This window comes from Garra rufa, chromosome 18 (genome assembly GCF_049309525.1).
Source record: "Garra rufa chromosome 18, GarRuf1.0, whole genome shotgun sequence".
NCBI classification, from domain to species: domain Eukaryota; kingdom Metazoa; phylum Chordata; class Actinopteri; order Cypriniformes; family Cyprinidae; genus Garra; species Garra rufa.
In genome coordinates, this window is record NC_133378.1 from 13,437,512 (window position 1) to 13,452,914 (window position 15,403).

General features: G+C 36.7%; 1 protein-coding gene across 1 annotated transcript in view; it reads right to left on the reverse strand.

The window, feature by feature from the left end:
- Positions 1 to 309: 309 nt before the first annotated feature.
- The window catches only part of LOC141290523 (PR domain zinc finger protein 5-like), a 51,977-nt gene continuing 36,883 nt past the window's right edge, over positions 310 to 15,403 (reverse strand). The window contains exons 9-11 of the mRNA XM_073822650.1: positions 3,925 to 4,009; positions 3,677 to 3,834; positions 310 to 423 (exon numbers count right to left, since the gene is read on the reverse strand). Coding sequence (XP_073678751.1) covers positions 310 to 423; positions 3,677 to 3,834; positions 3,925 to 4,009 — 357 coding nt within the window. The remainder of the gene's footprint in view (positions 424 to 3,676; positions 3,835 to 3,924; positions 4,010 to 15,403) is intronic.

The following is a 15,403-nucleotide window of genomic DNA, read 5'->3' on the forward strand; positions in this document are numbered from 1 at the left end:
TAAGGGTGGCCCAACCAGTTATTAAGTTTAGGGGGCAAACACTTTTTCACACAGGGCCATGTGGGTTTGGATTTTCTTTTTCCCTTTATAATATATATATATTTTTTTTTAAACTGCATGTTGTGTTTACTTGTGTTATCTTTGATTAATATTTAAATTAGTTTGATGATCTGAAACATTAAAGTGTGACAAACATGCAAAAAAAAAAAAAAAAAAAATAAGGAAGGGGGCCAACACTTTTTTACACCACTGTATACACACAAATACAGAGTGCCCGTGTTGCATGTGTGTTTGGAGAGTTGTCTGATATCATACAAACACACACTTACTGGTATGAATGAGGAGGTGGCGCTGTAAGGAGAACGGGGTGCGGAATAAGGCCTTACACTCTTCACACTGGAAAGGTCTCTCCTCTGAATGAGTCTGCAGACAGAAAAACAGGTCAGAGAAGTGTTTTAAGAAGGCAAAGGTTTTATTTATAAATTAAAAATAACATGAAACACCATTCATGATACATTAAACTTCCATAATGTGACATATTTCCATGGCTTGTCGAGGTTTGTGTTACTTTTTCAGACTTTTCTCTGGTGGACGATACTGACTTGGGTTGTATGAACCACCAATTAATCAACCAGAACACCCTAGAAGCCACATAGAAACACCCAGGCAAAGACATAGAACAGCGGTTTATAAAACAAGGGGGCCGCAAATGAGGGTGTAGGGGGACTGTGAAAAAAATTAGAGTGGAAAGTGGGGGAAATTAAATCTATCAAAGTTGTTGTGCACTTGAAGGGTTAGTTCACCAAAAAAATAAAAAATAAATTCTGTCATCATTTACTCACTCTTATGTCGCTCCAAACCTGTAAGAGTTTCATTCATCTTCAAAACACAAATTAATCAAAAAAAAGTTTACATAGAGAACATTTTAGCTGAATTTTTAAAAATGAGCCTGTTCAAAAGTTTACATACGCTTGATTTTTAATACTGTGTTGTTACATGAATGATCCACAACGTTTTTTTGTTTTTTTTTGTTTAGTGATAGTTGTTCATGAGTTCCTTGTTTGTCTGGTACAGTTAAACTGCCCGCTGATCTTCAAGAAAATCCTTCAGTTCCCACTAATTCTTTGGTTTTTCAACATTTTTGTGTATTTGAACCTTTTCCAACAATGAGTACGTTTACATGGACAACAATAATCCGATTTTAATGCGATTAAGACAATACTCTGATTAAGAAGCAACCATGTAAACTGAGATTTTTGATTAATTTAATCCGACTAAAGTCATAATCGAAGTAAACACAAATCGAATTAAGACAGGTGGAGTATTCCTATTTTAGTCACACTATTACCCTTGTGTAGGACTTTTCGCCACATTTTGCGACAGGATACACACTAATGCTGCGTTCTAGGCAGGTTTTTGAGCTTGTAAATCACGTCTTCAAACCACGACTCAGGACTTTAGCATTCCAGGCAAGTCACGCCAAGCATTTATTATTTTTATATTATTAATAATTTGACTGCGACGTTATATTGTCCTAAACTCTATTTTTCCACCGTGTGCCACTTGCATAAACACCGCACCCCTACAGGCTTTATTGTTGTTTCGCGGGCTATGTGAGTGGGAATTCACGGGTTTGAGTGCCTTTCCAGTGCACTTTCACAGGTAGAAGTTATGGAAAAACACGGGTAACGTGTTGCCTGGAACGCTGCATAACGTTCTCAGTTGGTCGCACATGCATATGCTTTGGTTTCATTTTTATTTATTTATTTTTTTGCTACAACATGGGATTAATCAATGCTCATTGCTGATAAATAGTTTGTCTGTTATCATAATTTATAGTTTTATGAAAACGTATTTAACATTCAACCCGTTCTTTTTCATTAGTATTATTTGTGATTTTAATTTTGTGAACGGGATTTCCGCTATTGGAATGTCTTGGGATGCTTTTCACTTTTACTTTCGAATTCATGATCTTGATTTTGCTTACATATATAGGCTACACCTATCAATTTTAAGATTAAAACAAATTCTTAAAAGATGGATTTGTTATTTAAACAGCATAACAATAAAATAAAACTAGCTTATGTAGCATTTATTAACAAAAACTAATAAGACGAGGAATGGACTCCATCGCATGCTGTGTTATATGCCGACTAAACAATTTATTACAGGGCGCGCAAACACTGTGCAATCAAATTAATTAATAAAAAATATAAATGAAAGCCTCCAAAGCGTAATGTGAGGTAAACGGCAAAGATAACAGGGTTTTCAAAATGAAAACAAACAAAAAAAGTAAAACTAAACAGGCTTTCGGGGACTGTGCTTGCGTGTTATTTTTTTTATTTTATTTTTTTTTCTCCTAAAAACTGACTGGCTCTGAAACGCTCGCTGTATGGAGCAGACGCTTTGGAGCAGCACAGCATGCACTCGCACAAATGCGACCACGGCAAATTTGAACTCACACATTCTAAAATATTTGTTGCATATGTCCAGTGCCACTTCAAGCTTTTTGTAAAATTAAAACCGAAAAATCCAAAAGTCTATAAGGAAGATGAACTGATAGTGTCGCGTGTGGACGTAATGATGTGTGTCATTAATCGATCTATGTACTAGGGCCAATAACATGTAAAACGGGAACATGAAAGGAATATTCTAAAAGCAACTAATGTAAACAGCTTAATCATATTATTGTCTTATTCAGAATAAGGTCATTAATTAGATTACTGGTGTCCATGTAAACGTAGTCAATGACTGTATGATTTTGAGATCCATCTTAGGACAACTGAGGGACTCATATGCAACTATTACAGAAGGTTCAAATGCTTACTGATGCTCCAGAAGGAAAAACGAAGTATCTTCTGTGGCTTCTGAACGGCAGTACTAAATGAAAAACATGATATTTAGTCAAAAAAAAAAAAAAAAAAATTGTGCACATCCTCATTCTGTTCAAACGTTTTCACCCCTGGCTCTTAATACATAGTTTTTCCTTTTGAAGCGTCAGTGAGCATTTGAACCTTCTGTGATAATTGCATATGAGTCCCTCAGTTGTCCTCAGTGTAAAAAGATGGATCTCATACAGTTATTGCTAGAAAGGGTTCAAACACACAAAAATGTTGAAAAACCAAAGAATTTGTGGGACCTGAAAGATTTTTCTGAAGAACAGCAAGCAGTTTAACTGTTCAGGACAAACAAGGGATTCTTGGTTAAATCTGCAAAAAGGTCATTTCAGAAGCACAGAAAGTTAATACATTTCAAAAGTCTGGACTGAAGTCATTTATTAAGAAAGTAAATGTTATCCCTCTAGATCTGAAACGTGCTTTCTGTTCTCTTTCTCTATTTCACACACTCTCTCCGTTCAGAGCTGTGTGGGGTTTTGGGGTTAATGTTATCTGCAGGGTGTAAAGGTCAGGGGCCACATGAGGTCATTACAGGTCAGGGTTAGGCTGAAGGTTTTGATTAGGCTCCACAGTGGCTGATTGGGCTCCAGATCACCATTAAGATAAGATGCCAGCAGTTTATTTAGCCAAAAATCTGTCAGATCGATCTATCGGTCTCTCTGTCCGTCCAACCATCTGTCTTTCCTGTTTAATTCTGCTGCTCTGCCTGACTTTGAACTGAAACGAAGGCCTCTCAAGACGTCAAAAACAAACACTCACACACAAACAGAGATCGGTACCTTTTTGTGGTTCTTGTAGACGTTGCGGTGGGCAAACTCCTTCCAGCACAGCTTACACTTGTAGGGTTTATCTTCACTGTGGATGATCTTATGAGCAGTGGCCTGATCCAGACGCTTGAAACTTCGGCTGCAGATGTCACAGGTGTACGGACGCTTTTCTACACACACGTTACAAATACAACACCAACACCTTCTTAATAAACCACAAATTACTGTACATTATTTGTATGTGAGTGTGTGTTGTTTACCAGAGTGTGTGATCATGTGTCGCTTCAACTGATTCGTGGAGATGAACTTTTTATCACAGTCAGTACAGTCAAATATTTCATGAACCTGAAAACACACCAATATTGTATGAGGTGTAAGTACAAATAATACAAAACAATAATGTGATCTCAAAAAAAAAAATGTATTTCTGTCAACAATTACTCTCATGTCTCTTCAAACCAGGGGTGGGCGATATGGCAAAAATATCATATCACAATTTTTTTCAGAAATATCCCGATTCACGATTTTATCACGATTCTTTGTCATGTTTGTTTTACTATTTTGCAAGTTGTCTGAGCAGCACAGCCAAACTAATTTCCCTATTTTAAAACCAAAGCCTTACAAGGTAATGAAATATAAAATAAAAAAAGAATGGCAGATGTTTATGCTAAATTGGATGAAGATAAAAATCTTTGTTATTTTTAAATAACAAAATAAGAACAAAGATAGACTACATCACATATACACATAATATACAAATTCTATATAAATTCTGTCAATTTTATGATAAAATACAAACAATAAATGTGTTTTTACGATCTTTAATTTGTAGTAAGAAAACTATATTAGCCTCAGATCAAGCGGCATGTGAATCAACGATCTTTTCTGTGTTAATATTTGCAGAACGAAATGAACATGAAAAAAAATATTTGAAGGCATGTTAAAAAAATTATCAGAGTAAAAAAAAAAAAAAAAAAAAAAAACGTCAATAAAACATCTTGTGAATAAGTTATAATAATAGAAACAATATTTAGCCTACCTCAGAAAAGCCAACAAGCCTATTATGTTTGCCAACATTGTTTTATTTTTCTCATAAATCAGCCAGTTAACTGAGTTCAAGCCTATATTTCTTTTTTATGGGGGGGGGTTATTACATGAATTATTTCATTTTAGTATTTAAAGTAGTAATTTAAGGCATTCTATAGATATATTTATCATGTCTGTGAGGCAAATGTTCGCTAAGTTCTGGATCATTTTTGTGAAGTGCTCCTCCTCCAGACAGGCAGAAAGCGCATGTTTGTTTTATTTAGCTACTTTACAAAAGCACAACGTTTTGTTGATATTGTGAGTGCACACAAATAAAAGTAGACTTGCAGTTCCGAATGATGTATTACTCTTACCTTTATGTGCAAAAATGATGGCGTATTTTAGGTTTCCACTGTTATTAAGAAAAAAATGCAACTGATTGCGCTGGCGCTTTGATGTCCTGCAAAGCGCGCTTTAGCTTCCACTCTCCGCACAAATGGTTGAATATGCATCTAACAGGGCACATTTATCTAGGTTAAATGTTTAAATTAATATTTTGAAATGCATCAAGTGCTCTAGGTCTACAGATTTTATTTTAGGCAAGGCTAAATTGATCAAACATGCTCAACTCAATGCCGCTGACCGCTTGTTCATTACTTTAAAAAACAAAAGCTGAATTTAACAAACATCAAATGTTCCAAACATATTTCTAAATTAACTTAATAAAGAAACGAAACAAAATCTAATCACTTTGCCATTAAAATCCAAAACTTCACTATTTTAATGGCTGCAATACGGGCTCTGTTCTGATAGGTTGTCAGACCAGGACAAGGTTCGAGCCAGGGCTGGGCCTGTGCAGGACTCTAGTCGTTCCCTCGTTTCAATTAAAAGTTCCCTAATCTGCCCGGGCCCATATGCACCTGCATACCCTGCATACCCAGATGCTACGCCCCTGCATCTGAGTAATTTTTTGGTGAACTGCCCCTTTAATGACAATCGGCAGCATGTTTAGTTCTGAAGCTTTAAGAGCTGCACGCATCTAATATATACAGGCGCATGTCCGTTTTTCTCTCAGCTGTTTACATTCATTTTAGACATAACCAACTGTGTTTATATGTAAACCTTGTGTGTTTTTGACAGTATTAGCGAATCAGATGCGAAAGATAGTCCAGTAATCAGGTGCTGTTTGACAGGCTTTTAGCGCGCTTCAGGTGTACGGCCTTATGAAGCGCGTTCCAGAACAGCGCGTGGGCGAAATAACACTATTTAACCGGCAAGGCTTTAAAGCACATGCAAATAAGGTACTTTTGTGATTGTAAATAAGTGCAGTGTCTCGTGAGTGAATGTATGTCGTGTTGTACAGTATATTAAGACGGAGGCACACTGTAGCACGATACTACGATATTTTTTCAAAAGCATATCGGAGACATTTTAATCGTCCACACCCCTTCTTGAAACACAAAAGAAGATATTTTGAACCAAACAATTTTGGTTACCATTTAATTCGATTGTTTTGACAAACTAAACCGTTGAGGCATTTCTCACAAATCTTCCAAGTTTCATTCAAGTTTGAAATGACATGAGGGCTCTTTGAGGGCTCAAAACAATAACTTTCAAACAGTGAACTTTCAGTGTCACCAATTGTGTTTAGTAACCACAAAGTACAACACACTGACAGACCAGGCCAGAATTGAACGCTCAGTGTATGGACGTAATGACCAGAACACATCTGAGGTCTTTTAATGGACCGTTGAGGGTGATTGTTGAATTCTTGGGTGGGATTTAGTTGCCTGTTCTTGGTGTGTGACCTTGAAAATATCCTAAACCCAACCCACAGAGGACGACACACACACTTACACTCGGACAGATGGAAACGCAATTAAACTTCTGAGGGGTTTTGAATAACTCCGCTGCTAAACACAATTCTGCTCTTTGGGTGAAAAATGTTCACATTTCAGTCCGTCTGAACATTTCAGTCCGATTTCTCACAGGGAATCAGGAGGTACAAATTACTGTGAACCCTAGCCAGTCAGTTTCCGCTGAAAATTACAAACGCTCAATAATAAAACTGTCAAATTTTCTCTGCTACTTCATCCGATATGATGAAAACACGGCGCCACATGTGTCACAGTACGTGATGTAAAACCAGTGTTGAGGTACTTTGAAACACTATCTTTCCAAGCTACAAGCTACTAATAAATTAGTTTAACCGCTTTGAATTCTTACAAATTTGTAGTTTCTAACTCTTTTGAAATGTAGTTGGCTACACTACAGCTACTCACATAAAGCCACATATATCGAAGCCATTAAAAGAGGCAGTAGCAACCTTAACATCAAGAGTGAACATTAGTTGTATTCAATTCTATATAGATAAAAGAAGCATTTAGAGCATTTTGGGAGTATGTGCAATTATTTTCTTCCAGTGCAATACAAAAAACAGTCATGTTCTCACAAACTTTACCACAACTTGTTAGATCAAACAGGCTGTTACTGCTGTTAAGCTATAAAATTGTCTGAGCTACTGTCATGCTAGTGTATAAAGCAGTGTTGTCAGTCCTGCTCAGATTGCACTGCTGAAACTACAGTATGTAGCGGTTTTACACAAAGTAATTGTCCAATTAAACTCTCACTGAAGTTTTACACGACTGTGAATAATCTGTCGCTGTCAAAAAATGTGGCCCAACTATAAATCTGAGGGATTTTTCCAGTGGTATTTTATTGCCCTTTTCTGGCTCCTTCTGTTTTGTTAAAAAGTTAAGATGTTAAATAAATATTATGTTTAAACATCATCTGTGTGAGAACCTATAAAGACGTACAGTTGAGATCAAAAGTTTGCATACACCTTGCAGAATCTGCAAAATGTTAATTATTTTACTAAAATAAGAGGGATCATACAAAATGCATGTTATTTTTTATTTAGTACTGACTTGAATAAGATATTGCACATAAAAGATGTTTGCATGTAGTTCACAAGAGAAAAAAATAGTTGAATTTATAAAAATGATCCCGTTCAAAAGTTTGTACACAGTTGATTCTTAATACTGTGATGTTATCTGAATGATCCACAGCTGTGTTTTTGTTTAGTGATAGTTGTTCATGAGTCCCTTGTTTGTTCTGAACAGTGAAAAATCTTTCAGGTTCCACAAATCCGTTGGTTTTTCAGCATTTTTGTCTACTTGAACCCCTTGAGATACAATTTTTGATTTTCACATTGAGGACAACTGAGGGACTCATATGCAACTATTACAGAAGGTTCAAACGCTCACTGATGCTCCAGAAGGAAAAACAATGCATTAAAAGCCAGGGGATGAAAACTTTTGGAATTTGAAGATCAGAGTACATTTAACTTATTTTGTCTTTGAGGAAACATGTAAGTATCATCTGTGGCTTCTGAAGGGCAGTACTAAATAAAAAACATATGATATTTAGTCAAAAAAAAAAAAATGTACACATCTTCATTCTGTTCAAAAGTTTTCACCCCCAGTACGTAATATATTGTTTTTCCTTCTGGAGCACCAGTGAACGTTTGAACCTTCTGTAATAGTTTCATATGAGTCCCTCAGTTGTCTTCAGTGTGAAAAGATGGATCTCAATATCATACAGTCATTGTTGGAAAGGGCTCAAATACACAAAAATGCTTAAAAACCAAAGAATTTGTGGGACCTGAATGATTTTCCTGTAGAACAGCAGGCAGTTTAACTGTTCAGGACAAACGGGGACTCAAGAACAACTTTCACAAAAAAAAGAAAAACACAGTTGTAAAACATTCAGATAAAATAACAGAAATGTCAGAGAAAATAATAGTTATTCAGGACTATATAAATGACTTTTATGTGAAATATCTTATTCGGGTCAGTACTAAATAAAAGTACTGACCCTCTTATTTTGGTAAAATAATTAACATTTTGCAGATTCTACAAGGTATATATAAACTTTTGACCTTAACTGTGTAGAGGGCAGGGTGGGGTAAGATGTGCCAGTGGATAAGCTGTATCATAAAATGCACCAAAATGCTGATGATTCATAAAGAAATTGTAAAAGTAATCCATATGAATTGAGGAGATTCATATAAACATTAATGACTTGCATAAATTGTAGTAATTTCCGGTCAACTGTACTGTGCCATAATATGAGCGTACTTTGTTCGTTTTCTCTACATAATCCATTCACAATCGAAGAAAAGTGTTGTTTGTCTAAGAGGACCAAACGTCCATGTATACCGTTTCAATACACAAGTAAATCAGCTAAATATGCACGAGTCATTGCTATGATTGACAGTAATAACCGGACCAAACATCTGATGTCCAAAACAGAGCTTAAACGATTCTGACTAAATTCAGAGTAACAAAACTACAGCAGTAACAAGTTTGTGTTGATTAAATAGGCTATAGCCTATATTTAGTATAACTTTTACAGTTCAAGATAAAACTTAAAAGATGTAGTTATTAAATTACATAAAATATTTCAAATTCCTATCGATTCATATTGAGTGCATTATTTAATTCTTATACCATCAATATTTAACGTATTTGTAGTGAACTATATATTAGTATTTAAATAATTCACCTGGCTGTTTGTGTCTGAGCTTAATGACTTTCTGCACTTGCTATATATACTTAAGGGTAGTAAAAGTACTACAATTTATTATACTAGTAATTTTATAATAAATCGAAAAGCAAGACATCTTGAAAAATATACGGAGTTTAAAAGGCAGCTGCATAATAAATAATCCTCTGCTGTCATCTATTGGTTATATGGGTAATTCCATTTTAGCCTAAAAAAGACGTTGTTTTCCGTGAAAAGTCATTTTCTCCGATGCCGTTTTTATGAATGAAAAGTGAGTCCTTGAAGTAAATTTTATTTCACAGCTGTAGAGTTAGAAAATAATAAAGGCTTTAAAATATTGCAAGTCATGTGTTCATGACTATGAAGGCAATTTAGTGATTATCAAGAATATGATTAACATGTCCTTGAAGAGAAGTATCACTAGCTAGCTAACGTTAGCCTAAACACGTTATGATAGTGTTTAGCTGTCAGCATGTAAATGTACAACTATGCAGATACGGAGAGTATGGGATGACCAGGCTCCGCGTTTAAATGATATGTTGTTAAATAATATGAAACTGAATGTTCATGCCGCTAACATTGTTTATAATGTTGCAATTATAATTTTTCTCAGTTTCTGATAAGAACGAGGCAGTAGATGAGTCTCAACAGTATCCACCTAATATATAGCACATATAAAATGAGCTTCAGCGGAAGTTTAGGAGCTGGCTTATCATTATGCGGAAGTTCTAAAGAACGATCCGTGCATAAGGTCAGTTGGTTCCAGGTAAAAACTGTATTTTTTTTCTCTTTACATTTGCGGAGAACGAAACGAACGAAATTAAACATTACTTAATAAATTCAAGGCACTATAATTTTCTTATCCATTTGATACAATATTGACTTTTATGGATTTTATTGGTGAATAAAGGCTGACAATTGATGTTTAATGTTATTTCAAGAAATGTAAAGCATTTTGACTCGTTTTGAAAAAAAAACAGCTAATACCAGCCTAAGCTGGTTGGCTGGTCTTAGCTGGTTTAAGCTGAAAGTGGCTGGTTTTAGCTGGTCTCCCAGGCTGGTCAGGCTGGTTTTAGCTGGTGGTTTCCCAGCCTGACCAGCCTGGCCAGGCTGGAAAAGTGGCCAAAACCCCTCTAAAACCAGCCTGCCTTCCAGCTATGACCAGCTAAAACCAGGCTGGTTGACCAGCTAAAACCAGCCAACCAGCCTAGGCTGGTTTTAGCTGTTTTTTTTTTTTTCATCAGGGGTATTCTATGAGAGCTGTATATGCAGGGAGGTGAGTGTTTTTCTGAATGTCTAAATGGGTTTCATCTATTTGTCCAGGGGCGGACTGGCCATCGGGAGAACCGGGATGGCTTGGCAGCCAATTTGGCCCGCTGCCCTCCAATTTTTATTATTATTATTATTATTATTATTATTATTATTATTTTTAATATTGTTGTTTTAATATTGTTTTTGTTGCCTGCCGAATGAACTAAAGTGGTTATTTCGGAATAATAAAATAATAAAACTATATAAAATAATTCATGAATCGGTTAGCCTTTACTGGCAACGCATTTTGCCTCGCGCGCATCCGCGCGTCCGCCAAATGGACGCGAGACTCAAGAGTGAAGTGGAAGTGCCCAGGTGGAGCAGAGACACAAAACTGTCTTGTTTAGGACTTAAAGTGCAATTCAGTTGCATCTGTAAATAGACTATTGTAGTTTTGTCTTTGTTTACTTAAGCATTAAACTGCTAGCAAATGTTAGCAGTAGCAGTCAATTACTGCATAATTAACGAATTAACATAATTACAATTATAACGCGTAGGAATTTAGCCGTAAAAAAATATTCACATCGTTTGAAAACACGTTTAGGAGCTAAGGCATTCAACACAACCCTTATGAAAATTAACCATGGTTACTAAAGTTAGGCGAATCCATTGTAACCACAAATGAACAATGGCTTTGCTACACTATATAGTTTCACCATGGTATTTGTAGTAAAACTCTGATTATAGCCTACTAATAGGAATCAAACTGCCAAAAAAAAGGTTACTGCATAAACATGACTTATGTTAATGCAAAAACATATTCAGTTGTAAGATAAAAAAAAAAAGATATATTCAAGATGTACCTATTGACCTATTCTATGTGAAAACAAATTACAATGAGATGGTTGTTTTGTAACAAGGTTGATGAAAAAAGTGACAGGTATGGACAGGTAAGAAAATTTGTTTAAAAAAGTAAACACACATGAGAGACAGACAGATTAAACAAACTAATAAGGAAATTGGAAGTTCAAGAGATAACCTTTAATTTTTTTACCCAGTCGATTTAAAAAAAATTTCTGTGATCATGATAAAAAATATTAAAAAAAATATTGTTTTCCGTGGTTTCAAAATTTGGTGTGGGTGTGTGGGATGGCCTGGATAAGTGTGAGATTTCCCGGCCTGAAATTTTGTCACAGTCCGCCCCTGTATTTGTCCACATTGTTTTGAATTACTGTACAGCTGTGTGTTGCGATCAGGGCCGTTCCAAGCATTGTTGCGATGTGTTCATTGTCAAACTCCAAAATTAGATTTAAAAAAAAAAAAACGTCATTACTTTATTTGAAAAAGTTAATGCATGTATTTTATTGACAAAATATTTTAGTTTGTTGTGTATATATGTTTTTCATTCGACCAGATAACATTTTAAGCTGTCATATGGTCGTGTTACAATGTACCCCACCTACGGGGCATATTGTCACATTTCACTTCCTTTCTTTTGAGGTAAATAACGAAAAACGTATACACTGTAAATATGAAACAAAGCCACATATTTGTACTATACAAGTGTGAAAATAATGTGGACAAAATTGTACTCTGAACCCCACGTGGACTTGCACAAACCATGAAATTCAATAAGTGTTAGGTTGTGCCCTGCGCTCCCCTACTTTGAAAACGAAACTATTTAAATCTGTATAGCCTTAAGTTATAAATTAAAAGAAAGGCGAAATAAATCGCATCAAGAACAATCTGTATTTTTCTTGTAATCAAGAACATTTATTTTGAAAAAAATACCTAATTAATGCCGAATGATAGTGAACGCATCTCCACCGCATAGCTGAATAAAATCGCTGGTGTCAGTCGCAAATATTAAACATGTTTAAAAAAATCTTAGTGAAAACGACTGGCAACGACTGGTTCTTGAATTCTAAGATTATAATCTTTAGACACCACACACTATGGCTGTGTCTAAATTCAGGGTCTACATCCTTCGGAGGACTCATTTGAAGGATGTTACGTCACAGCGCCGCGACGAAGGCTGTCCAAATTCGTAGGATCCTTCAAATGCGGCCAACAAATACGTCCTCCTTTTCCCCGAATTGGAAGGATGGGTCTGGTGGATCCTTTCCCGTCCTACCTATCCCATAATTCCTTTCGGCAGAGCGCTTCCGGAATTTTCAAATAATGGCGGACGATGCGAGCGGTAGAGGAATATGCTTTTCGATGTAAGTTTTTTAAAAACTGGTGTTTCAAAAAATATTTTTTACAGCGGTTGTCTAGTTAGGCCTTTGGTTTTAGCGTTAAGCATATTTTTTTTACATTTGTACGTTTATATGTTAAAAAAACATAACTTCCGTAAACTAGCTTCTTTCTTACTGCCTGTGTGAATATCCCCTTACACACAGCTAATTTCTTGTTAGTGGTTGAAGCTGTTTTTAACGCTTTTAGGGACTAAAGAGCAGACCGAACGCTGTCACGGTTGCTAGGCGACAGGATATGAGCAACGGGTGAGGGAACTGAAAGAAGGGTAGGCTGTCCAAATTCACAGACACCTACTTCTGGGTTTTGCGGTCGTCGGAGGACCCCTCCTCCTTCAACCGGGTAGGAAGGATCCTAAGGAGGATGCAGACCCGATTTTTTGCAACGACTACAAACAGCGACTGAGCCCGACTGGTACAGACTGTGTCCGACTAGGCACGATCCATGATCGAGACCAAATTCCATTCATAATCGGCATGAAAATCGTGTAGTGTGTTCTCGACTTTAGGTGTTTGAACAAAAACAGAAGCCTTATAGGTTTGGAACAACTTGAGGATGAATTTCCATTTTTGAATAAATTGTTATTTTATGTAAAAAAAAAAAAAAAAAAACTGGCTCATCTTCCCCACTCTCCTCCTGTGAACATATCTGATTTTGTATGGTCATTTAATTTGAAATGTCTCTCTATTAACGCGCTGAAACTCTTCTCTTTGTGTCTTTAAATACTGAGAGCAGAGCTACAAGCTCGGCAGCTCCATTGAAAGCTCTGATGGCTTAGTTTTCTGTGAAATGCTTGGCACTTGTAATCTTCTCAGGGCAGTTTATAAACGTATAGAGAAGCTGTCCGCATGTGGGAAAGACTCTACAGAAAGCTTTCAAGTCTCCACTCTCAGAGCAAATCATATTTGCAGGCTTTCCAAAGGACACGGCTGGTACGAGCGACATGCAGTCAGATGGACACGGTCTGGTGCAAAAAGCAAGGCTGGACATCTATTACGCAGACAATGATGGAGAGGAATGGAAAGCCAGGAAAAAGGTCTGTGACCAAACTGTGTGTTTGTATAACGGGCAGCCCAGGAAATTAAGTAAGGCCACAGAGATTTAAACTTCATTCTGCTTAAATGAAACTTAAATTCATCATGCTGTGGGGGAGTCTCATTTTTTGTTAGACCTGTAATGCCAAAATTCTTTCGTCAGTGAGAAATTGACATACACGTACATGTGTTATGTATGCATGAATTACCTAAAATGGCAAATTTCTAAAATAATCCTAAATCATTTGAATGCATCTTTGTTTTAGAGCAAGAAAGTGTCCAATAAAACAAAACGACATAGAAGCGCCAAACAGGTTTGGATTTAACAGTACCCGCAGGACAAATTTTACAGAAACATTAGCGTTTCCTCGAGAGAGAGAGAGAGAGAGAGAGAGAGAGAGAGAGAGAGAGAGAGAGAGAGAGAGAGAGAGAGAGAGAGAGAGAGAGAGAGACTGACCACTGCTGTACAATCAGAAATGCACACTAGAGCAGCAAACGCAGATGATGCTGTTGCAGGTTAAAGCCAAATCTGGACAGCTGTGACTGGAAAGGCTCGCTCTCAGAACGGCTGCACTGATAACTGCTGATGAGTGAACGCTGACAAGAGGAAGTGCCTGTTTTACGTCAAGTTTAGGCAAAGAGAGTGGCGATAGCATTCTCCAGGCCAAAACAGAGCGGGATGTTGGTTTGGTGGAGCAGTGGAAGCTTGGGATGCATTCCAGTTGTAAGAACATTAAACCTGAATTGTGGTTCTTCACCTACCTCCTTCAGTCAGAAAATTAAATTACCTTCATTTGTCACTCTCGAATCGCTTTGCCAAAGTTTAGCGTTGCGGTTTCATTGAAAGGCATCTAAAAAGTGCTATATATTTTTGAAAAGGACACCCACACAGCCTAGCCATGAATCTTCCCGAGAGAAAATGGAGCAGGACCAGTTTCAGAGCTCTGACTCTTGTGGTGATTTTGGAGATGGTGATGAAGCTATTTGTTTGATATTCCTCAGGTCTTTGTGCAGAGGAACCCTGACGCCAGCAGGAAGGTCGGGCAGTCTGGACTCCCCAACTCTTAAGTTTCACGAGGGCCGCGGGGATGAGCTTGTGAAACAAAAGACGACCTTTCTGTACACATTCACACCAGTGGAAAACCTTACAACATCAACATGAAGCCCACCTCCAACTGAGAGACAGAGAGAGATGGACGGCATACAAGAGGGAACCAGAGCCTAAAACAGCTACATTTCTTATTATTTCCAGCATTTCAAAAACAATGAAACAGATGATGACAAAATTACATATATGGATCAGACAGCAGCCAAAGAAAGAGGAAAAAGAGGAAGTTGAGAACTCAAGTGAGATATAAGACAGAGGCCTCGTCCTAAATGGTGTAGTTCAGTAGTCTTACAATTCTCAGAAAAGAAGTCAGAATAGCATTTTAAACGTCAGAATTGCGAAAGAAAAGTCAAAGAGTCAAAAAGTTTATATCCCGTAATTCTGACTTTATAACACACAGTTGTGACTTTATAACATGCAATTGTGCCTATAACGTAAATGTGACTTTATATAACAATTGTTACTTCATAACATGCAATTGTGAGTTTATAACAAGCA